The following is a 27,640-nucleotide window of genomic DNA, read 5'->3' on the forward strand; positions in this document are numbered from 1 at the left end:
ATTTTTTTCATTCCTTCAATTATTATTATGTAAAACAAGAAAATGACCAAAAAACGAGGGGAAAAAAGTACGCGACAAAATTATAAAGTAAATAATAATGAATAATCATCTTCTTGATCAGCTTTAAATATTTTAACCGTTGTTCTGAGCATGTCTTTTGATTTGATTAACGTTTTAAGCTTCGTTGGCATTTCAATTAGTGAAATTATTAATAATGACAATTCCAATGAAATTTCCGCAAATACTCTACTGTTTTACTTATAAATAAGTTGGATCGAAGATGTACAAACGGCACAATAGTTTATAGGAAACGAAAAAAATATTAAAATTGTATAGAAATAGGTTAAGAGATGTAAAATAATTGTACGCGCGTTGAATTTTTATTAATAATTGAACCATAATGCTTTTTAAGTTTAAAATTTCAGCTGGTAGGTATTAATATTAAAACATTCCAAACGTTAAAAAGCAAAAAAAAAATCGTTTTAATATTTGAGAATTAAAAAAAAATAAACAATAGTAATAATCATCATTACTAAGACGATGACGATGTCTAAATTATTAACAGTTGAAATGTAAAAAGCAATAGATAGTACTTTTATACTCTTTTTAGTATGCCTCGTTAAAAAATAAATTACTTAAAAAATACGTGGATAGTATTCAAATGTGAGTAGGCCGAGTTGCACTATTTTTCAGTAATAAATGTATTGTACGACTTATTAATGTAACATTTAAATTCGGGTATAAGTTGTACAGTTGAGCTATACTTAACAAATCAGTGGTATACATCAACGCGGCGTGTTATCACATTTAAGAAAACCTCGTTCGAGGGTATTCGACGATAATTTTACTTGAAAGAATAACATTGAGTTGGGTAAAGGCTATTTCAGGCATTTGAATCGAGTTCATTGACCTTACACGATGTGCGATACGCAACGATTTGAGGTAAACACATCAATGGCTCGCGGTGGTGTATTTGTTTGAAATATTATAACATTCGTGCAAAATATTTTATGAAACACACAATTTATTTCGAGTGTGGCATTATATAAAGTGTATTCAACACTCATTGTAAAAACTCGTAATATATCTAAGCATTTTTTTTTTAATTAATCTTTAATAATGTAATATTAAAAATTTCCAATGAACATATTTATGGGAATTATGAGAAAAAATGACTTACTAGATAAAAGTTAGTAATTGCGTTAAAAGTAAAACTGTGATTTTTACGATCAATTATAAGTAATGTAAACAAACACACTTTTTTTGAGAGAGCGAACGATTATTCAGACAAGCTCCGAGCGGCTAAAATTGCTCGACACAAATAACCAAAACAATATTTGTCAACTCGATTCTGACAACTGTAAAGTATTCGAGGGACTCGGTTCAATATTAGTTATTACCGACTCGGAAACACAATAGGTAACGTTGGAGAATAGTCGCTTCTGTACGGTAGGTATGCTTAAGTGTGTGAAATTTTCGAAGATGTTTGATGCGAATACTCGTGACGTTCAGCGCCCACAACGCTTAGCATTTTCGCCCGACTCGTTCGCGTCACCGCCGTCGCGATAAAATTACCATCGTCGTCGCCTGAGGCTAAATCCCGTTAGTGTGCGGCCTATAACAGGCCTCGCGGCAGAGACATTGGAAAACGTAGCCGACCGTATGTAATAATACTAAATAATATACACATATTATATCATATACACGGTGGCCGCAAATGTTTAAACGAAACAATCGCCACGCTCCGCCAAAAAGATAGTAGTATAACAATAATAATATATTACAATGCGAGTACAAAATATATATTATTATATACATGTGCGTATCGTTGATAAACCGTGCGCAGAACACAATGCGTTTTCGGTTGTTTGCCGCCGATAAAACGTTTTGCACATCCGAACGAATTCGGATCCTGTTAATAAAAGCGCATCTCGTCGTAGGCACAGTCGTTGTATAGAGGTGTGCGCTCGTCGCGACGTAGTTGTGTACCATTTTCCGGTGGTTGCTCTCGGAACGTGCACCTATATAACGTAATAACAGAATGCTTTGATACTTTGATAAATTTATTTACGTAACGTCGGCGGTGTGTACCGCGCACACTTTGGGTTTGAAATGGTATAACATTACACGCGACGGTGTACCGTGCAAGACGTAGTGGGGTTGCACGTCATTTTTTTTCCTCGACGATCTGTCCAAAGTCGACAAACACACTGTGTCGAATTAATTTTTTATGACCCTGATAAAATAACTTTTTCTTCTCCTCGTACTACGATTTTTGACGTTTTGTTTTGATTCAAAATCGAATAACCGTTAATACACTTAAAATGTTCACCGAACGTTTATATTATCATTTTTTATACGTCATGATAATATTTTGAAAATATATCGACTCTTTTTAGAGCTATCTATAAGTATCAAAAAAATTCGATTTTCATTTAAGATTATTTTTGCTAAGTCAAAAAACTTTAATTTGTATTACGAAATCCCTTATGAGTTTTTGTCAAAGCCATTTAAAAACAATAAATATACATAACATGTTAAATTCATTTTGTAGATATTTTAATTTGTAAGTAAAGAATTAATAGGTATATTTTTTATGAACGAAAATATTTAGTCAATATTTAATAATTCATTGCACTAATATATTATTAATGCGTTCTGTATAACTTTCTATAATCGATTAAACAAAAGTAAACTCTTAACCACGTATGATTAAAAAACGTATATTAATAAAAATGTTTTAAATGTTCCTTGAAACTAAATAATTATGAATTTACTTACGTATATTTTTTTTCGCTCTCAGTTTAAAAACTTAGTGTGGTTTTTATGATTTGGAAACATTCACTATTTCTCTACATGTGTAATACATTCTCCGTATACATATAAAATGTATAAAATAAGTTCCTTTGAATTCCTTACCACATGTGGCAACCTCGAATTTCCCCCAACACTCAATTGTTATTATGATGACGACACGATGAATAGGTAAGCACAATAAAAAACATAATAAGAAAAAGACGCAATTGGATTTGAATATAATACTGTTCAAAAGTGATATGGGTTAGGAAAGAGGACACATTCTCAAAATGAAATTAACTTGGTAAAGAAGTTGGCTGGATGTATACGCGAGGACTCTTGACTTTAATAATCAACCCAACTTCACCAGGACCGTCTTACCGTATTTACGCTCAATATTTTCAACAGTATAATATGTTGGTAATAAAATCCAAAGTTTAATAATGTACAATTTCAATGAAGTGAATAAAAATAGAAATTAAATTAAATAATTCATTACTTTAAATTATGTAAACGTTTCATTCGACGAAGCTAAAAAATACATATGAGTAATAATAATCTGTAAATTCATATAAGTTTATTTAATAATCCAGATTGACTACGTATAATTGGAAAAAAGTATCATTAAATTAATTAAATTATCTTTAAATTCAAGAATATTTCTATAAAAATAAATATATAGTACTTACATTTATAATATTATTAACAACTTACTTATTATAGTTACTTCTGAATTAAACTATTTTTGAGAGTTACATAAATTTGATGTTTTTTGAAGTATTATTATCATTTAATACCATGAATACTATTTCAAAGATTAGAAATCTAAACCACTATATAGTTTTTTGTATAGAGATTTTTAGAATTAAGAATAACGTATTATATTTTAAACTATGAAAAATACGAAATACAAAAAAAAATCTATTTAAAATTATCAATTACTAAAATTAAAAACAACATTATTTTGGACTTACTACAGAATATACATAATGCATAAAAACAAAATATATTGCAATCATATTTTGTACAATCTTGTAACGCAATGATGAACAAAAAATTGTCAGTTTATTAGATGTTGAACAATTTTATTATTACAGAATAATTTTAAATATGTACTATCACGAAATAGTTATATTATTAACTTTACCCGAGTATTTTGGATATATATATATATATATATATATATATATATGTTAAACATAACTTATTTAATTCTGAATATTAAAGTATGTATAACTGGGAAGTATTTATTCTTCGAATGATAAATACGTTTTGAAGTGCTATATAATTTATTTATATTTTAGTGTGTATAGGTACTTATTTCTTAGAAAATAAATAACATGAAAATATATCTAATATTAAATAATGAATAGTTGTTTGTTTTTTTTTTTTTTTTAATAAGACAATTGTTAACGACAAATAAATTAACCATTCATTATATTATAACAGACGTATTACGTAACAAATATTAGCTGAGCAATGAAAATTAAAGTCGATTTTTTAATTTAGAACACAAAAAACGTAATTTATTTATATTTTGGTATTATAAACGTAATGAATAGATCATTGAAATTAAAATCAAAATAAATAAATAACTATAAGCAAATGTAACATTGATATAATATTATATACAAGTATACCTATATAACCATACGAATAACTCAATTTGTTAAGTTCTGTTGGTCAACTAACGTTTGTAAAACATTTTATTTCTGGTTTCCAGAGCTATCTATATCTACACAATTATAAAATACTATAAACCATGTAATATTTTGGAAGTTATCATATTATTATTTTTTTTCAAGATATTATTTTTTTTTAATTATTTTAATTTTAAATGTGCTGAATAAGGCAATACAAAATACCAGTACTATTATAATTAATGTGATTGTTATTTTGGAAAATTATAATAAACAAACACTGCATTAATGCCATGTAATATTTACGTATGTTCATAATATTTATTAATATAGTTAATAAGTATTTTAAATCATATATTTTTTTTTTTATTGAGGATTTTGTCACGCCTTTTATAAAACGTTTAAATAGCGTGACAAAAAAATCCGTGAAAAATAAAATATTTATAAAATGTTCGGATCTTTTGACTAATTAAAAAGTTTTAACATGGCATTTTAATCGAAACTCTCTTTGACCACAAAACTTAAAACCAGATATAATAAAGACGACAAACGTCTATAAAAGTTTAAATTGTACAAAAGTTCAAGAAAATATCAATTGCTGATTTGATAAATCAGTCATCCATGCTTTTGCAAACCATTTAATATTTATTTTCGTACACTTTTATACACATAACTTTCTATCAATGAAAACACTTAAAAAGTGAATCATTTTATGGCGGAACTTGGTTTAATAAAAATTTACACGACAAAATATAGTATGTTACCTCTTTTTGATTAGAATAATAGACATTATAATAGTTGTAAAATTTTAGGAAATTAATAACTATAAAATAACAATTACACCTATACTTGAATTCTATAAAGTTGCTAAGCAAATACACTTTTCAACGTAGTATTTATTTTTGCATTTTCGAAGGAATAAATATTTTCATGGGAGTTACAAAGATACATTATTGTATTTATTATCGTCTTGTTACGCATTCCTCAACAATTTTCTGGTCTATAGTGGATATTTTTCACAGAACTAATACTTTCTTCACATCAAAAACATTAAAACTAAATATTTTTTATTTGTTATTTTGTTTTTTTTTTTTTTTTTTTTTTAAACAAGGTTGATATTGTTGTTTTCAAATATGTTTAACAATAAATATAAAAAATGTTATTTCATACAATATTTAAAAATAAAAATTGAAACTATTGTAAAATTACGATAGAAAATATCGTAAACAAATGTAATTTAATAGCAATACATACAATTACTATTATTAGTAATAACTTTTCTTTCACAAAATATGTGCAGATTTTTATTTTTGACGGGGAAGACTAAATATATTTTTGTCAATATCAAAAAATAACTTAACAATTATTTCAAAACTATGATTCAGGAAATTAATATTATTGTTTACAAAAAATAACTAGATATAATCAAAAAGTATATTGTAATTATGTTCTAGGAAACTCAAAATTCAATTGAACTTTAGTTTTAAATATCTATAAAAAAAGCAGTTTTCTTTACTTACAATTTACTTCTAGATTGCCGTACAGAAAAATCAACGCAACAACAATCAAATTTCTGTTAAACATTTTTGATTGAAATTCTCGACGACAATTTATTTCAACGTTTGTTTTCACTGCAACCCTCGCCTGTTTCCTTTGTTTCAAACGCCATCCCTGTGTGACAAGTTAGTTCCCCTAAAAGGCAAAAAACAAAAATACTAAAAATAAATATCGTTTAAATATTTTAGCTATAAAATATAGCTAAATACGCTTTTCTTTAAAGTAGGTATAGTTATTTTAATCATTAAAATATATACATAATATTATAGGTATCGACGGTGCCGTAGTTTATGCAAATGGAATGTCTAAAAATGTTATTGGCACTATACAAATATATTTAACTTATTATTATACATAAAATATATTATAGTAATGTATGTAAATATTTGTATACAATATACATTATCTACTATCACGTAAAAAGTTGAGAAAAAAAAATGTAAATAACATGAGAATATTGAATTGGATTTTTCTACCACTTACTCAATGCATACATCATTAAAGTATATTTTATGACGTACTATAAACCATTGCTTAAATAATTAAATGGTTATATTATTGCGCTATATTATAACTTATGACGTGTATCTCATAGAACAAAGCTAATAGAGTTAACACGGCAAAGTGTAAAGGTTAATTGTTCGGAAAAACTGAATGTAGTGAGCTATACCGTGGGTGATATACCAGAAACAGACGGGTATTATGTTATCATTTTTTTATGAGTGATTCAATAGTTATGCCATAATATATTATCTTTTAATCATGAATGTATTCAAATTACGCGTTTTTTGCAATTTAAGTATTATTCTGTGGTGATACAAAATTCTTTTTTTTAATTACATTTACTTTTTTTCATTATAAATTGTTAACCGGATGACATTTTTTTATATTGAACCATCTTAATCGAAATTCAAACGATTTGTTTCTGAGTTATTAAACTTTATAATATAATAATCTTAGTTCTAAATAACGGTAGTCTATTATTTACGTATTATACGTGTAATGATTAAAAATTATATTAATATTATAATAATTTTCAAATAATCATAGCCCCCATATTTTTATATTTTTAATATATTATTATGGACTATTATCCTTTGTAGTACTAAAATACAACTACTTGAAAGATAATTTAAATCTAATTTCTGTCGATATTATAAACATTTAAAAAAAAGGAAAATTCATATTTTAAAAATGAAGTTTATATTAGGACACTTTTTAAATTAATAACTTTTTAATACAAAATTAGTATCAAGGTATATAAAGTACATCAGTATAAAAGCCCCTTAATATAGTCAGTAATCTTACTTAGAAAGTTTGAAAAACTAAAATTCAAATAAATGTATTATAAAAAAATGGTGGTAAACATCTTTAACCTTTCAGTGTATTGTACATACTGATCAATTTATAGACGTTATACGTTATATATTTCTAAGCTTGATTTCGTTCAATAAATGTTTTCTACTGTCTTCTACATACACGTCATAATAAAAACACTATTAGATAGGTACTCTATAATATGACTATATGGTTATTAATCAATTAAAAAAGCTAAGGAATTTTCATTCGATTAATCTATGTTAATAAATTACATAAACTCTTATAAACGGTCCTTAAATTAATTAATTGTAGTGTCTATAATATGAAAACAATTAAAAATAATATGTTCGACAAATGTAACACGACTTGATTATTTTATTATTTTCACCATAGATTAGTGTGACGCTACGTAATAATTTGTGGCGCAATTAACGTATTCAAATAAAACGACTGAAAGTAATCGTGAAAAAATACTTCATATTACGGACAATTAATTCATTAGAACAACAAGTAGATTTTATAGATATTTGTATTCATTAACTATAGTCATATGCCCACCAATATCGGTTTGTTCGTGGTAAAATTCCGTACATCATTATTCATTATATTATGATAGTTGTAGCTGACAATGGATAAAACATAACATTATAACACCGCCCGTAACAATATAGTATATTAACCGACCGCTCCTCCTACATCATTGTCGGGGCACAGATATATAAATAAGCTACGCATGATCGTTGGACGGTCATCGATGCGTTATGTATTAAAAGGTTTATTATTGAGCCAGTTGCTCCGTACGACTATTTATATATCTACACACAACACTTATATATTATCTAATCATAGATTAGTACTCTACGTTATTGATAAAAATAAAAAATGCCGTTATTGTCCGTGGTTATATTATAATGTATTAGTTTACGCCTGAGCCATAGCTGCTATACTATAAACTAATGAATTATAATATTACGATCGTATATTCTGGAACTACTTTTTTGATACAAATCTAATAATTTGTCTGTGAAAATTATTTAATCGTGTCTATTTTTAACAGTTTATTTATTTTATTTTAAATATAATTTTGAATTCAAATGTTTAAACTCAAATACAAGATTCACTCCTAGTTCATTTAGTTTTAAATTTACTATAATATGTTATATCGCTTACACAAAACGTGTATACATGTTTTACACAGTAAAAATGTAAATATATAGCTATATAGCTATAATATCATATTACCAGTAATTTAGTATTATATTTATATTGTAGTATAATTTTCTAACTGATTTATTAATAAAAATTATCTCTTTAATAATTATACTGGTATTTAGTAACAATTGAACGATGAATAAGGAAACGATGAGGAAATCATTCGAATTAATCCGGCAAGCAACAGGTTGTTCCTAAGGTAAATCCATTGCGCGCTGTCAATAATCCGATCCTTGATCCTTCGCCCCTTCACACACGTAAACACTAAGTTCTCAATTTGTAATACTGGCAGAAATTTAAACATAACTATAAGCATTTTTGACATAAGTTTTATTTATAAAAAGAAAATAATAATCTAATTAATAGTTATTACTACAACAAGTACTCGTATAATAGCATGAATAAAAAAAAAATGTACTTACAATGGGGAAAAAACTTTATGTAGTGTTTTCGCTAAAAAAAACGCGTTGTAAAACACATGCAATGGTAAAAATAATATACAAAATAACAGCGTAGCAGCCCAATATAATTATTATAATAAGTTCCTACAACCGAAGCTTATAAAAATAACTACGTTAAATTTTCTTATGATATGATAATTTCGTAATATTTCAAAATAGCAGTAAGGCTAATCTATTCTTCACTACGTGATATTATATGACTTGATATTTTGTGCAGAGTTGATTTTGATAACACTTCTCTGCTGTATTATCTTTAGTATATCGTACTGGTATTCATCAAAATTTTCAAAAGAACTGTCCACTAAATAAAAGGGTTCTCATTTAAAAGTACAAGTTTTTTACATCTTTAGATAATTCTTAAATAGTTCAGAAAAATTCTAAATTCCTAACCTTTGAGCTTAACAGTTCATAAAATAATAATATGAATAAATTCATTATTAAAAGGAAAATAGGTCGTTCATGCTTAGTGAATCATTCTGTATATAGTTTTAGAGAACGCCATTTTATAATTAGCTTATTTACCATTAGAAGTAGCACATAAACAACTTTATTACCTGTTTTCAAAAAAATATTACTTTTATTTTTCAGTTTTGTTTTGTTAACGTGAAAAAATATAATAATAATAATAACATATTCAGCTAATCTAAGATTGGTAAATGGAACTAAAAATGGGAAGGAAAAAGTATTTTATTATTTTAATAACAATATAGCTTTCGATTAAACGAAATATTATACGTATAATCTCACCTAAACGATGCATTAAACATATTTATAAGTGTCTTTAGACACCGGCTATGTCTTCACTGGTTAAAAGAGGACATAAACATTACATATTTTGCTCAAATTATATACATACATTTGTCCATATGACATGTTATTTTGGGTTATTAATACGAATTTTATTACCGTTCACACTTCGTAGCGATACTTCTCCACAGTCCACGCGAATTGTGATAATCTTGTTAAATTGTTTGTACGTTAAATCATCTGATATTCAGTACGTATAACGAGTATTAATTGAATTGGAGATAAACAATTCAAGCTTGCCACAACACTTACATGGAATACAACTGTTTGGGTAGATAACACGAACCTTTTTTTTTATTAGTTCACTTTGAGTGTCCAATAAATGCCATTGAAATGTAATAGTGGTCAATCCACAGAATATATATAAGTATTGTGTTTTATTTCTTAAAACTGCGAAATAGCCCTATAAATCTCCGAACCTGTTGTGGATGACCATGAAAATAATTAAAAATAAAAACACCTGAGTTCTCTCGACAGTTTATATTTTATAGAACATAAATTCATTATAATACTATCACTTAACAGTCAAAAGTCATTAGTCAGTTATTTTGATAATTGTATAGTGTTTTTTAAATTAATTGTTATTAAAATTCGTAAAATAAAACTTTATTGAAAAAAATTGTATCATATTTTTATGGTATAATTAAAAAAAAAATCGAACAATTATAAAATAATAACAATAAAAAAATATATACATTTTATTAATATTATATTGTGTAACAACAATAGTGAACTCAAAATATTTAAAATTTATTTTCAAAACACACAATTACTGATATATTAATATATTTTGAATATGAATTAGAAGTGATTAAAATTCGAAATTAATAATTGCTATACCTAAATTATAACAATCGTCGAAGAAGTGAAATTTCCAATTGTGTAAAGTCACGTTTTGTTTTTGACGATGTTTACACCTGTTGCGTCGGCTTGTTTGTCTATTTATAACCACTAATTTAACAATGTGTTTATTTTGATTGAAACGGTTGAAACCTATTAAGCTACACTTTTGAAAATTACTTGTCTCAATATTAACTAAAAAGTTATTTTGAATTGTTATCAATACTATTTTAGTGATAAGCCATCAAAATAAAAACAAACAATTTCACAGTAATTATGTAATTATTATAATTATATAATCAAAAAAAATATTATACCATCAAAATTACTTTAACAATAATATTATTCTTAACAATTTAATAATATAGAATATAGACATTATAGAGAAATATATATATATTTTTTTTTATTATGGAATATATTTAACAAACCCTATAACTATTTATATTTTATTTTAAAATCGTATAAATATAAAAATATATATCATCAAAATATTATTTCAAAAACATTATTAAGAAAAAATTGGAAATTTCTTGCGATTTCAATGTAGGTATATTTAATTATAATATTATATATATGACTAAAATTGTATTTTATTCATCAATTAAAAATAAGTATAATAACGATAATAAATATTAAAAACATAATTTGAAAAATAAGTTTTGATTGGTATTTTTAAATATATTATTTTTATTGTTACGCTACCTTATAGAAAAAAGTATTCCACATAGTATTTACTTTATAAATATTTGAGTTTTGTTTTTGTTTTATACTTATATAATCCATAAAAAAAATAAAAACGCTAATACAGCCAATCAAAAATTTGTGATTTTGTTTTTGTTTCCTGCATATTAGTTAGTGATTTTGACTTATTCCATTTAACCTATATTAATTTAATATCTTATCCTTTAAAAATTCTACAAAATATTGAATTTGTGAAGATTTAGATTTTTAATAAACAGTCTTACATAATACATGAACAAATTTAAGGAGTTAACTGCCGAGTCAATGCCGTCGTAGTTAATGCTCGGAGTACTACTCGAAGTTTATTTTGATTTGGATTACTGTAATTGGATGTTTAAAAAAACACTATAGAGAATTTTTCACTGTGTTTTTATTGAGCTTCGTGACATAAACATGAACAAGAGAAAAATAAGTCTATCAGGATTAGGTCCACGTCGAAATAAATCAGGTGCAGCTTTTGTAAAACTAAACGAAGCGGATGACAGACGTACTACACAGCTACAGAGAATGGTGGAGGGAAAATGCAGGAAAAAATCAATTTTAAGCTTCAACTGTAGTGTCTCGTTTTTTTCTTTCCACCCGTCCTGTGATTTGTGTGTCGACTTTCGAATAGCCCAATAATAATTACGGCACGTAAAAAGCAATTACCAACCGAAGGGTATGAACAAAATTGTTAATACCGACCCGTGACATATTCTTTCATATTTTTGTGTCGAAAATTATTACTACCGTTGTAAGTGGGAAAAACATTTATCAATTCTAAGACGACTGTACATACGAATTAAACTTCCGGTCGGGGAGATGTTATTTATGCTCTCTTCAAGATTAATGGAATGTCTGCACTATATTATTACATAACATACACAAACAGACGTTCATAATATACATATATTATATCCATACACACACAAAGATTGTAGAGAAAACTTGAATCGGTTGCTAGGTCGGCGGGTGTAGAACACGCCGCCACTATTATATTATTAAAGGTGTATCGCCTCACCTTTCTACCCTTTAAAAAAATATTCAATTTCCACTATGTATAAATCACAGAAAAATAAAAATGTATAATATATTTAATTTTAGTAGATAACTATATGGTAGCATATATTTTTCGGTACCGATTTTTATAAGAAACTAAAAAATAAAAAAAACGTAAGGAAGTGAAGTCTTTGTGTATTATGTTTTTTTTAACCAAATACGGTCGCCCATTAATATCTTTAACTTTGCTATGTATACTGTACGTGGTAACATCAATCGTGTGCTTGTAGGAGGAATGGTTTTAAAATCCCATTTGACTCGGGTACAATATCGAAGGCAATCAATTGCTCTACGATTTTGAATCATTTCTGGAGAATAGTCTTGAAGTTTCACTGACATCCGTAAATAAGATCGCAAAAAAAGCTATCAGCGACTTCTTTTTGTCTCCTCTAGAACTCCTACCCTCAACAGTCAAATCCTACTCGAAACCCCGTCCGAACTCCGGTGTGTAAAGCGAAAATCGTGTCTGCTATATAGAGTGTGTGCGAGAAGTTGTGATGGAAGGGTAGCACATTTACTATAATATAGTTCATTTATTTTACAGTAGACATTTGTTGTTGGGTAACGTATATGAATCAACTCATTTTTAAGCATCATGAAAACTTTTTTTTTCTAGAGGACAAATCAAATTTCCGTTAATTTTAAAAGGAAATCATAAAATTATTATTTCCATCGTCTAGAAATAACCCACAATTATATTATTATATAATACCGTAATACTACAAATTTTGTGATATTTGCGTAGACAGCAAAAACTATAATAGAATATAAAATTTCAGATATATATTATTTTATCAGTAAATAATTTTCAATAGTAAAGAAATAAACACAGTTTACGTAGTTTAATCTATATCTTTATGGTTTATAAATTGAAAAGAAAAATTCACTTGAAAATAATTAAAATTAGATAACTTTTCACATTTCTCTGTAATTGTCAAACAAATTGAATACATTGAAATAGGTATATAAAAAAAAAATACTAAAGAACAGAGAACATATATTTTTAAAAATAAACCCTTACCATTACTTAGTAAAATGCTCTTTTAGATTTTTTACTTCCTAATATAATGTTGACATTTTTCGTCAATAAAATGTATAAAAGTATTTAATAGTAAAGGTAACCTTATATCAACACGTATTATGTGATTTCAATAATATAATCATACATTTATTTGAAACTTATAACAATTTAATTACAAATAAACTCTACAAACTTTTAAGCGCATAATATATTTACAATGTCAATATAAATTAGTTATTTTTAAATGACTATACATTTGAGCTAACTGAGAATTTACTTAAAATCGGGAGAATCGACACAGTTTATCGAGAAAAAAAACAGAATAAGCTTTTTTTATATATTTGAATTTTAGTGTATGTTTATGTGTGAGTGTGTATTTTTGAAGGTCTCTCACATATTTCTAATTAAATACAATATAGGTACCTTGTTTAATGGTCTAAAGACTAAAATTAAAACTAAACACCCATGTGAATTGTGTTTGTTGTGCTTAGAACTTTCTCGGGTTGTTAGAAATATGATACTATTGAATTTTATGTGAAAATATAAATCGATAAAATATTGGTTTCGCCGTTGAAATTTAGAAGGTACTGGTACAAAGGAAAAACGTTAAGATCTTAAATTCTTGGTGTTCTGGTAAATCATAGACAGGGTTGAATTCAATGATGCGTTTACTCGAAGTATTGTTACGGGGGTAAGTAATAGTTTTTTTTTACGAGGTCGTTAAACGAAAAATCATTGGCAAGTAAATTGGGTGTATGAAACTCGATACCAAAAGTAATTTAGCCGTAACTACTACTATAAGGTAGGTGAGTTTTAACTTTTTTAACAATATAGAAGGTACCTAATGTGCAAAATACGAGCATAACAATATTAATACACTCATACGAATAGTAAATATTTTATTGTAAGTAATATAATGTTTAGTATACTGATACATTATTTGTATAAACTTGTAATAACTGTTAATTATTGTGTTTGTATATATTAAACGCGTGTACCGTAAAATATGTATTATTTTTATATGACACTGTGAATCTAATAGTTATTATAGTCTAGTAAACAATCACAAAATAATTTAAGTTAAATGCTCGTGATATCACAAAACGAGAAAATATAAATACGAAAACATTTTATGGCTTTGTATTTATTTCCGTTGAAACTTTTCATTCGTCTCTTTCTAGTTTCTTTTCTGTCTATTTAGAATCTATGACTGTCTGCGCAGAAAGTGATATCAGTCATTAAGGAGTTTATTTCTTTTCTTGGTGGGTCCCATTCGTCCACAATCCAAAACACAAGTCTGCACCGAACGGTAAACACGCAAATGCAGACGTTTTGATTAAACGCACACACAATAGAAAATACACACTTCGCTAGCGCACTATACCGACGCCATCAAAGCCGCCGAGGGGGGGAAATAAATAAACAGGAAACATACACTTGAGAATTATATTCTTGAATGCGGGTTAGGGTTTCGCCGAGTCTTTTGGATTTTAATAAACTATGAATTATAATAACTATTATATTTTTGTAATCATTGTTATTCGGCGACCGGGTAAAGCACAATAAAAATATGATTCTATTTATTTATTTTCTACCGATTTCGATCGGTAGATCGATGCGATAATGCGAAAACATATTGTGTTTTTCACACAAAACAAATCGCCCGACTATTATACAAATTCTTTTCAAAGTGATATTTTATGGGAAGCAATTGAATGACCTTAAGTGTATGTACCTACGCATAATAAAGAGGACTTTTAAATTGTTTATTCCTATAACACACTCACTGGTTGAATTTTAGTAGTCGCTTTAATGTACGGTTTAAGGCTATAGAGTAGACACGTGTTGCAGCTGCATTATTGCGTGAGCCGAGAAACTGTTGTTGATTGATGCAATGGATTAATAAATTATAATACAATCAAATATGACGTATGAATTTCAATTTAAGAAATTTTTTCCTTGCATTCTTTTTTTTCGTACTTGTATGATATAATTTTACAATGCCATTAATTTATGAAACTAAAAAACCTAAATACCAATACACGAAGGGATTCATACAAAAACTCCTTTAACTACGATACAACTAATATTTTGCAAATAACTTATTTAATATTTTAAATAGTTTATCGTGAGCTTATAATATCGATTGTCACTTTATGTTAATGACAACAATTTATCGAGAAAAATTTAAAACTTTGATATATTATTTATTTTTATTGTATGCATGCTATCCAAACAATTTACTGCGATTAAGTTTTGTATGAAACACACTTACATACTGCAGCCGATCACTTTAGGAATTTACTCATCGTAATTGATGTGATGTGTCGTATATATATATGTATAAATAATGGTAGTGTTGTTGGTCAACAGGTCATTAAAGGTGGACGGATAGGGTCAACGGAAAAAACACGCGTAGTATGCAATGTCCTTTCTTCCTTTCTCCAAGGAATTCGTTGTAGATGGATAAATTATATGGATATCGGTTATATTATGCATTACGTATATATATAATAATTGTACCATATTATACAATGTATAATATATTACGTATATAATATGTATATATATATATGTACAATAGCGGGACTGAAACCCTTCTTGTCGCGCGCTCACTCACTTCCGGTACAGCAATTAATAACGACATTACTGGTCCAAGTAATAATAATAATTAATAACGCGAAAGGACGTTTAACGAGGTTTCCCCTAAAATCGCGTGTCGTAAACAGTTGAGGCATGTGCACACACAAAACGGTGGGCGGCGGGATGACCGTCTACGTCAGTGCGGTTTCCCACCCCAATATGTATATGTGCATGTGCACCGTCACCGGTCATGGCACCGATATATCACACAAACGCACACACACACCTACAATTTGCTGGGAGACTTAGCACCGTCGCTAAGGATAGGTACCGCTGCTCGTTATCTAAAACAATAATATTATACCGAGTATATAGGTGATAGGTATGAAACGTGTGCGTGGTATACGCTGTTAGGTATAAAGCAGGTTAGGTCAGGTAACCTGCGCCTCGCCTTGCCAAATGTTCAGGTCGTATGTTCGATGATATAAATTACGCGTATCGGACGTTACGTGACCACCTCCGCCATAAGCGCGCCGGGAGAATATTATTATTATATTATTATATTATTATTATTTGCATCGGGATTGCCAAGCCGCAGCGTGCCGCGCGCGTTTTATTGCCAACGAGGCGTAAACGTTTTATTTTATGTGTACACGCCAAATCTAGACTGACGCAGAAAATATTTATACGAACTGATTTGGAATGATACATTTACGCTAGAGTTGTACCTACAGTAATAACCGAGTTCAATAACTATAAGTCTATAAATCATAAAATGGCTCGATCAAAGTAATGGATTTCTAGCTTATTTTCGACCACGAGTGTTTTCACGCTAACAAGCAATGTCTACAGCCTTACGTAATACGACTCAAATCGTTTTAACGAAAAATACACAATAAACTGATGTATATCGTTAGAATATAATGTGTATATTATGATTAAACGATAAAGGATTAAGCGTTAAATATTACACTCGTAGGCCATAACTAATTGATACTCATCAAGTATCCTCAAACTTTACATGAGTAAACTATACCTATAATGTATTAAACTAACAACAGTAAGTGATATTATACTACATAATAACCTAAACATTTTATAATATTTATTAATACAATCATTAAACACGAAATAATATCATTTATAATAATAATAAAATATAGAAACAATACGGAATATAACTGAATTCGATAAAGTAGTTATAACTAGTAACTAAACACAATACATAACTCGTATTGACGCAATTTACATTTTTAAACAGTCTGATATACTAAATTTTATTTTCCGTAAATTTTCTTGGAACAACATTTTAAAGCAACCCATTAAATAATTGTGATATAGAAATTAATTTTAACAGATTTTAATTAAATAAGTGTTTAAAAGCAAAATGTCATTATCTTTTTTTGATTTTGAAAAGGTAATACGCTTTTGGTGTTTGACATGCGATGTTATCAATGAAAATAGTTTCCAACTCAGTAAGCAATAATCGTTAATCTTTAACAATTTTAAGAAAATATATATATACCAACGACAGATTCCTAATTATTTTTGATAAAGATACTGTCACATGTTTTTTCTTTTTAATTCACTTGACGACTGCACGTTATTCTTACATAAATTCATTTTCAAGTAAATTTGAAAATTTTACTGGTACAATTTAATTTCCTATCGCAATAGTTTTATTATTTTTTAATTATTTAGTAAATAATGTCTACGAATCTTGTATTTTCATTTAAATTATTTGGTTGTGTAACTTTTTTTATCATTAATTAATTACTTTTTAAGGGCCAATATATACATATAACTAAATTTGTTACTCAACTTCTACTTTTTCAAATTGTTACTCAAGTGATAGCTTATTATTATAATAGGATTTAAAACTTATCCTGGCGTTATCACCATAATCACTTAGTACATACAAAACGAATACATATTATCGTATAATAGTGCATACATTAAAGAAACGTGTTTTTTTTTTTTTGAATGGGCATCAAATAAAAAATAATTAACATTTATTTATCCATTGTAAATATCAAATGTATTTATTATATTTTCAGACTTACAGTATATATGCGATAACGTAATATTAATTGGAAACTTATCTTAATAAAATAAAAGTAAAAATAAAAATACCTTTGAGAACAATCAATTCCCGGTTTGTGAAATTGTCAATCTGATGTTCTTCTGTCGACGAATAGACGTATCGAAACGGTAAACAGGAACTCTGTCAAATTATACATTTTTTAATTAAAAAAAGGTTTATCAGAAAATCCGCCTAAAAAAACATGTTAAACCAATATTCTAATTAAAAAACAACACAAGATTTATATCCAGATAAAAAATTACCAATTTTAATTTTTAATGCACACACCTATTCTACATACATAGATATTATGGAGTATATGAAGTATCAACCAATTATTGATTGTTAAACATTGACATTTTCGAAAATAATTTTTATTATTCATCAATGTATAATGTATATAAAATGTATTTAATAATTTATTTTACTACTACGTATTTTATTGGTTATACCATACCAAATATATATATATAAACCAAATGTGATAAATAACAATTGAAGATTTGAAGTATAAATTCATATTGAATACAACTCAAAAACTGTATACATCCGCAGTATATTGTACATATATAATATACTATATACCATGTGTATTATATATATATATATTTGTAATAGACACATATATGGCCGTTCGTCAATTGAATACTAACGAAACTTTATGAACGTGAAATCTAAAACTTATAAACAGAATAATAAAAGTTATCAGTATTTTCTTCAGAAAAGAGAAAAATCATTTCTTTTACTGTTTTGCAGACAAATTGTGTGAGTTTTGTTTTTGAAATTACGTGATTTCGTGATTTCTATGAGAGTGTGAAAATTACAAACAAATAAAAGATATTCGGATACCGAGGGTTTCGTACTCGTTGTTCTATCGCTTTGAGCTACCATTCCTTTCAATCTTCGCAATTCGTCTTAAAATGATTTTGTTTTTTATGTTTTTAATACCTACTCATTTTAATACCTTTCGTAGCAATTTCAAAACTCGTCAGAAAGATAAGAAGTTTACGTTCGAGGGGTTAACGGAGAAAGTAGCTGTTCTCATCTCAACTGTCACTCAACCCCCACACTCACAACAATTACTGCTGATTATTATACTGGCCAACGACGGCTGACAGCGCGAGAAGCATCCGGCCGAAAAATTACGTCGTCGAGTTCTCGGTAGTTTTTCGTTTTTCGAATGACGGATGTCGTCGCGAAAACATAACGGGATTTTTCGATTTTCTGTATTTCTTAGTTTTTGCTTAGGGCTCCGTAGAAGATAATAATATTAAACTGACTGATTTATTATTACTCTTTTTTTCGTAACGTATAAATATTTAAAATTGCGTAATACCTTAAATTCCAAACGCCCAGATACCATTTAAGTGGCATAATGTTATTTAATGCTAATTCAAGTATAAATTATCAAAATAAATTGAGTAAAATACACGATAAAATGAAAAAAAACCCTGTGTTCAGTTTCGAATAGCTGTGTATAACGTATACGGAAATATAACTACATCATTAAAAATATATTTACGACCCCAGTTTTATAATAATAGTATAGTTGATTAAATAATAGTCTTTAAACTATTGTCAAACTTATATATAATTATTAAACTTGATAAAAAAAAAACTACTAGATGTATAAGAAAATGTACCTTCAAACTATATGATGCGCTGAGAGTTTGGGAAGCAAAGCAGATGAATCATCAGAATCCTGATTATCAAAGTATCAAATCAAAATATTTTTTTTTACCGCGGAGGAGCTAAAATTTCCCATGGGGTTAAAAATAAAGAATTATCTAACGAGAATTTGTAGTTCAATCTTTTATATAGCTAAGCAGTTTTTGAATATTTCAAATAATATATTGACATGGCAGTAGAACATTTTATCCATATTAAATAGTTTTAATACTTTTGAACTATACTCAAACTTCAAATTCTATAGTGTATAATTTAAAATATAAAAAAAATGAAGAAGTAAATAGCTGCATTTTTACAGATTTTATTAACATTTGAATCACCATTTTAAGCACTTAGAAAAATATTTAACTATGCTTAAATGTAAAATAACAATCGATTTTATAAAAAAACGAGTGTGGTAGAATACTCCTAATTTCCCTAATTTTACTTTTTTGTATAATATATAATTTAAAATGTGATTTAATTAAGATAAATAATAAATTTATTCATTACAAAAGACACAATTATACAAAAAAAACCATCAAAGAACATAAAATGATTAAAAGTTGATATACACTATTTTCGTAATTACTTTTAAGAATATCTGACTTCACTATGTAGTGAATTATATAGATATCAAACATTAGAAACTAATCACTTTCATTGAAATTTTACTTTCATATGTTAACAGTCAATCAATATTCAATACAGTTGAATCCCGTTTAAGTCTCTCATATAAACAACCACAATCAGTATTGTTTTTTTAGAGATCCAATAATGTAATTTATCTTAATATATAATTTTTTTAAAACTTATTTTTTTTTCATATACTTATTTTTAGGTCGTATTTTTTGTTAAATTACATTTTTCAATTTTTAGATATCTTGTAAAATTAGAAATAACAAATAATATCAACCTAACTCTTTTTTTTCGGTTTAAATTATAGCTTTTCAACTATAATTAGTGAACGTGTAAAAAAAATATACATCTCATAAAATTCAAATATATTCATTATTTTATACTGATATTATAGTATATGATTAGTTTATTTACAATACATTTTCATTTTCATTAATTATACATTATACATTTATACATCATGTGAATTCGTTTGATCTACGTATTAATATTATGTTAATATATCGAATATTTCAACTGAGTTTCAAATAAAATGAATATTGTATAAAAATAATGAAATTCCATTGTCAACGTTTTCTTGGTATAGTTTCAACAGTTATTTCATTTATTAATTTATTTACTTTGTATGAATGTGGTTTATAATATGTAAACATTATTTAAAAAATATAAAGAAGTACACATAAAAAGTTATTTTTTTTAACTAAACATATTCTCTTTGTAACACTGTGAGTATAGTAGATTCAATCAAAATTGTATTCTTAGCATGGTTGGTTGACACTCGTTATTTTATACCCCCAAGCCATTTGTATTATTATACTTTCAGTGGTTTCAAGCCTCGTATTGAGGCGAAATTCCGCTCGGTCTTTTAATCCTATTATTAAAGGAGTAACTAATTGGTCTAATAACAGCATAATGGAGCACTGCCATGATTCTCCTACTTCGGTCAGTTTGCTCAATGGAATCGGCAAACAAAATAAAATGTATAATATATTATTTCCTCTTCCTTATTATTCAAACATTAACATTCGACAATATTTAAAGTACTAAAAAAATTCTAATATTCTAGAAACCTTTTAATATAATTTCAAACTTTAAGTATAAATATTAAATATTTTATGAATTTCACACTATTAAACAATTTATAAAAATTGTTAATTTTCATTTATTGTTTTTAAATTTTTCTAAAGATTTGAACATTTGGATAAAAAAAATTGTACATACGTATTTTTGCTATTTATAGTTAGCATAATATGATTAGTTTTTGATTAACCTTGTATAAAATTATCAAGCTATTTTAACCATAAAAAAAAATTGTATCATGAATATATATGAAAACCAACATAAGAAAAATACCCATAAAAACACAAAAAGAACCAAATATATTTTTAAAATCATTTTATAACAATGAAATGATATTATTAATATTTGATACGACTGCAAGTCTCTACTGACATTCATTTTTGAATTACAACAATAACAGAACAAAATTTATTTGATGAAAATTGCACGTTTTGCGTAAAAATTATTTTTTCTTGGTTATTTGTAAAAATATTAGGGAATTTTTATTTACCCCCTCCCCCCACAACTAGATTTAATTTTTTATCAGAATTCACTCTCAAAGTTTAAATCATAATATATAATAAAAGGTAAGAACATTGTATTACTTAACATGTTAATTTAAATACCGTAACAAAAAATTATTAAAAATACTTAATCGAAATATTGAAGAGAATAATTCATACACATATTAAGTATACGAGTATATTGTATACACTATATACTGTAATGTACAAATTAATGATAATTATCTACTAAATGAAAACAATTATAATTTTAAAAATGTAGATATAACTTATTAAGTAAGATTGAGATGACATATAATTAGTAATTGCAAGTGTGTGCTGATTAGTATAAATATATTATATAAGTAAATTATCCATTTGAATAAAATTATAAAAGTTTTTAAAATATTCAATACATTTTTTAATTTAACGAATTAAAATTAAAATCAAAGATACTTACAATATATATTTATGTACATAATATATATATATATATATATATATATAGGTATAATAGCAACAAAAAATATTGTAAAATTCTAATTCTAATCTATTTGTGTTTGAGGAAGCCAATTTTTTAAAAACAAAATAATGTATGAATTAGATACTGGACGAAAATCTGTGAAACCCTATTATTACGAGTAAAATATCACATTTGATCAATATAAATAACCATGTATATCAATATCATACAGCAAAATGTATATTACTCAATAAAACGCATCTGACATCATGTAAAGTGGTAATAACTCTGAACGAAATCTGATATGATTGGGGAATCAGTGGTGGTTAACAAATGGATAACACTGGACTCGTTGGTGTTTTTCATTGCATTTATCTATGTATCGTTCATGTTGTGCTATATCGAAAAGCGAATTATCTGTGGTGAAAATATGTGTATACCGCAGAAATAGAAACCACGCGGGTCGGCGGAGGGTGAAAATGCGCGCGTTTCGCTCCTGCGTCATTTGGCCCAGGACTCCCTTAATTTGATTCCATTCCCCCTAGTACATTTATCACGAAACAAGACCTTTATTGAGGACGTATGTTAGTGCGACGGCACTTGACGCCAAGTCGTCTGTCGCACAAACGCATCATTGATAGAACTCCGATCGGGGTCTACGACGGCGACCACCATCCAACTCTGATCGATTACAACCGATTATACGCACGTCGCAGTACACGATATATTATTATACAACGTGGTATAAAATATTATTATTATTATTATTATTGTTATTATTATGATTTATGCTATAGTTGTAGTAGAGTTTATCAGATATAACACGAGCAAACTATATCATGTAACACATTGTTTTGTTTACCACATCGTACAGAGCGGACGACGCGTGGTCCAAGAATATAATATACACAAGGCTGAAGGCGTAGAAATTTTCAGTGGCGCAACGAGACCGCGGTAAATTGTTTTTATCGTAAAGTCAGCCGTATATAACATATAAGTACACACACACACACATAACACGTTGAATGCGTGATATATTATTGTCAGACCCCCCTCGTACACGGAAAAGAGCCCGAAAACACGACCGAGAGACTATATATTATATTATATATACATTGAGCGTGCTATCCGTTTAGAGAATAGTCGACCGGGTGATATATTATCGCCTATCGGTCAAGCGGCCCAGCGCGTTCTACATTACACGCGACGGCGAAAAATGAAGACGTCGCCCGCCGCCGCCGACGACGACGACGACAACGACGACTACGACGAAGTAGACACGACGACTATACGAAACCTCTGCAGTGCGAGTATGTACGGACTTATGAGTCGAAGAGGTATATGATTTTGGCGGGGCGATATATCTGCGGGGTGGTGGTGGAGAGGAATCCGTCGGTCCAGTTTGACGAAGATACATCGAGGTGTAGACGCGCGCACGGTTTTCGGATCCGAACCAATTAAATGACCATCGGCGGAGGGGCGGGTCAGGAGCAGGGTGGTAGGATGGTTTGTGGAAGTCGAATTCATATACTGGACAGGACCAAATTCGTGTGCGTCGAGCGGACGTCGCCGGGGATGAGGAACGCGCGTGAGAAATGGCGCCGCGGGATAGGGCCGGGGTGGCGGCTTCCGATTGTTTACACGCCGTCGAACCCGACAAGCGGCTCTTGTGTGCGCGCAGACGGGACACATAAAAGGTTATTTATATATAATGTGTTATCGGGCTCTGGCGGTGGCAAAGGCGGTTTCATTTATCACGCGCGCGCCAGCGTTTTTAAAAAGCGTTTCGGACGCGCGAATCCGCGACGACGCGCGTCCGTCTGTCCGTCCGTCAGCGATGAACCCGACACTATTTGCGGTGTTTTTCGCCCAGTGTATGGGACCGGAAGACCGAGAGGAAATCGGAAATTGATGGAATCGGCTCCTCGGCGGGCGCGGCACACCGTGTCCGAGAAAATAACGACGTGGACGGCAGCCGAGGTGTTTATTATATACCTATACAGCCGGTTACGCGAATGTGTGTCTATGATATAACACGTAGGTATATGTGCGGATGAATGACGTGTGCGGATTTGAGGGGGAAGCGTGATGAAAAATACTACTCGTTTACCGGCCTCATACGTTCTTAAGAAAGTAAAAACCAAACCAAACGTCCGATCGAAACATGTAATTATATATATTTTATATACATAGAATTATCGGAATCACGACCTTAAAAGATAACAAAATATTAGGACGTTTCCCGACCTGTCTTTTCAATTATAGCATCTCTTTCCCACGTGGTAGTGTTTTCTACATATTTTTAGTGAGTGCGATAAGTCATAGAAGTATGACCGTGTTCTAATGAATTAGGTAATAAAATTACGCACATACGGCACTTAATAACTAGTTAAATTTTTAAACAATAATAATTACGCATTTTTAATTTAATTACTTTTTAATAAGCAAAATGTTTTATTAAAATGTTAAAACCTTCTGGCGATCACAATAATAATATTTAATTTATTAGTATACTAACTTAAAGTACTTAAAATATAACAAGTAGAGCCCATCGAATTGTAGATAAATATAATATGTATATAATAAAAAATCTTCAGATGCAGTTATATAAACAGTGAGCCGATTTTATCCTCTATAATACTTATGTGAGTTACACAGATCTTTGTGGACGGTCGTCCATCAGTGCATTAACGCTGTCGAAGTACATTATGACTAAATGAATTTGAGCAAATACCTGTAATAGTTTAGTGCTAAAGTAAAAATCACTAGTTTCAAACGTTGAATGTCTCAAATATATATTTTTATACCTTATTGAAATTTAAAGAAAATATAAACATCTTTATGACTGTCTAAGAACGCGCATATATGTGTGTAGAAGATAGGTTGTGGAATTGTGGTCAATTTTGAAAAGAGATCCTTATTGTATAATTTCGTTCCTATAAATCCTGTCGGTAAATATTTGCTATTTTCTTTTTTAGTTATGTTATCCAAATCCCGTGACATAACTAATAATGTTATTCGTTAACTTAACGTTTACATACGTCAAACGTGTGCTCTATATGTTTAAAAACTAAATGACTATAATAGAACTGTAAAAAGTTCTACACGCGACATCGTAATTTCCTAAACTTGCTATGAAAACGCGTAGTGACGTTGTATATGTTATATAATTAATTTTACCGATTAAATAATACTTCAGTAATTAAACTTACAATTTAATGTATTTTAAATTCCAAAATATTATATACATTATCAATAAAAAGAGGTGGGAAAGTGGATACCGCTCCGATATTCGATAAGTTTCAAGTGGGTCACTTGTAATAGATATGTTAAATTTATACGTGAAAAACGATTTCCGAGAAGAACCTACTGTCACCTATAATATTATTAAGAATATTTCATGATATTTTTTTCTATATACTGCTATTAAAATAATTTATTTTACTGTTAGTATATTATGATGTTATTTAAATTTTTTTGCAAAAAAAAAATGCATTTATTATAATATTATTATACTATATTAAATTTTAAATCAATACTACTTAACAGTAAAACGGTTTGAATAAGTTCGTGGGATTAAATAGGTATAATATATTAATATAATAATATCTATCAATATTTATCAACATATTTTAGAAATCGCATTTGTGTTCATAATATACTTAGAAAAAAGATTTAAGTCTTGCGAATAATACTTTTGAATTATAAAAAAACAATAGTGAATATCGTTATTAATTGTGTTTATACACTCATATTTTTAAAAACTGTTAATACTGCTCTATGCATTAAGATTAAACTCGTCTACATTTTGTATTTTTACTATAGTTTAAATGTAATCGATATCGTTGATTTGTTTTCTTTGAACTCAATGATTAAAACAAAACTAAAACTATATTGCAAAATATTTTACTCTAGGATATGATTATTCACATAATTAAATATATGTATATGTTTATTTTAAATAAAATAATTGATTGACTCTTAAATGAAAATAATCAAGTTTATTGCAATTAATTTAAAACATACCTACTTACCTAGTTTCCTTTACGGTAAGTTAATTGAAGTCAAAAGTGTTAACTTGTTTATGATACAATTTTGTTTACCAAGGTTTATCATAAAAAGCAAAATGACATATTATGAGCAAATTCAATTAATTAATATTTTGTTGACATCTTGAATATACTTAAACATACATATTAAGGTTAAAATAAATATGACTACTAACTTATTTAATTACTAAACATTAATAATACAAAAACAGTTTAATATATTATTATACCTATCATTTACATTAGAATGGTTCTTATGTATTGAAGTATACATTTTTTTACAATTTTTTTAAGTCAGGGCCCTCCAATATATTTGATATAACAAAAAAATAATTTACGTTAAATTTGCTGATTGTAACTCACTCCGTTCACGTGCCTCAAGAGGATTAAAAAAGGGTTTTATGGTTTTTAAAAGTGTTTTTGTATTTTACTTTAAAACATTAGCAAATACAATAAAAACACAAATAAGCTTTATTCAAGAACATACAATTTTCTGTAAATAACTTTTTTATTATAATAACTTTCTTCTAAATCCATTGCTTTTTTTGGAAATAATAAAAAAAACTAAATATTTTTAATTAGTCTTGAACATTAATAAACAATATTATGTAGAACTGTTAAAATAAATAATTATCATTGATTTCTACTGTGTTACAGGCACATCCGTTGGGATAGAGTTTCAGGAATATTAGGCGTTATAGTAAGATCACTTGAGTGAATGTATTCACTCTGTGTTCTTTTTTTTTTAGTAAATATATTTTAAATGTTGATAAAACCCCTAATTCTACAATGCACGTTTTAAAATGCATCTTCCAATTAAAAAATTAATCTTTTGTCATTTCATAATAGTTACATTTTAAAAACTACATTTAAATATTTAATTGTGTTCATATTGATTGCTACTTTTTCTAGTACTATAATTAATAACTAATGTCATTAATGATTGTCCTAAAATAAGATGATGTCGTAAGAATAGATAGTATAGCAAAAATACTTAAGGATACTATTATTAGATTTCCCTCTTGGTTCATTAACAAACTAACAGAAACTAATCTAATGAAACTCACAATTTATCATACTGTTATTATTATACATATAGTCGTGATCAAAGCATTTACACTTTAAGAATATTGGAATACTTTAAATAAATAATTAAC

The 27,640-nt window shown here is 27.9% G+C and overlaps 1 protein-coding gene across 3 annotated transcripts in view; it reads right to left on the reverse strand.

Moving 5' to 3' along the window:
- The window catches only part of LOC114127190 (lachesin-like), a 129,319-nt gene that overhangs the window by 68,202 nt on the left and 33,477 nt on the right, over positions 1–27,640 (reverse strand). For 2 of the 3 annotated variants that reach the window (XM_050209378.1, XM_050209384.1), the window contains exons 2-3: positions 18,153–18,243; positions 5,957–6,128 (exon numbers count right to left, since the gene is read on the reverse strand). In XM_050209378.1, coding sequence (XP_050065335.1) covers positions 5,957–6,020 — 64 coding nt within the window. In that variant the 5' untranslated portion in view covers positions 6,021–6,128; positions 18,153–18,243. The remainder of the gene's footprint in view (positions 1–5,956; positions 6,129–18,152; positions 18,244–27,640) is intronic. The other variant, XM_050209390.1, reaches the window with a different exon arrangement.

This window comes from Aphis gossypii, chromosome 1 (genome assembly GCF_020184175.1).
Source record: "Aphis gossypii isolate Hap1 chromosome 1, ASM2018417v2, whole genome shotgun sequence".
Classification (NCBI taxonomy): Eukaryota; Metazoa; Arthropoda; class Insecta; order Hemiptera; family Aphididae; genus Aphis; species Aphis gossypii.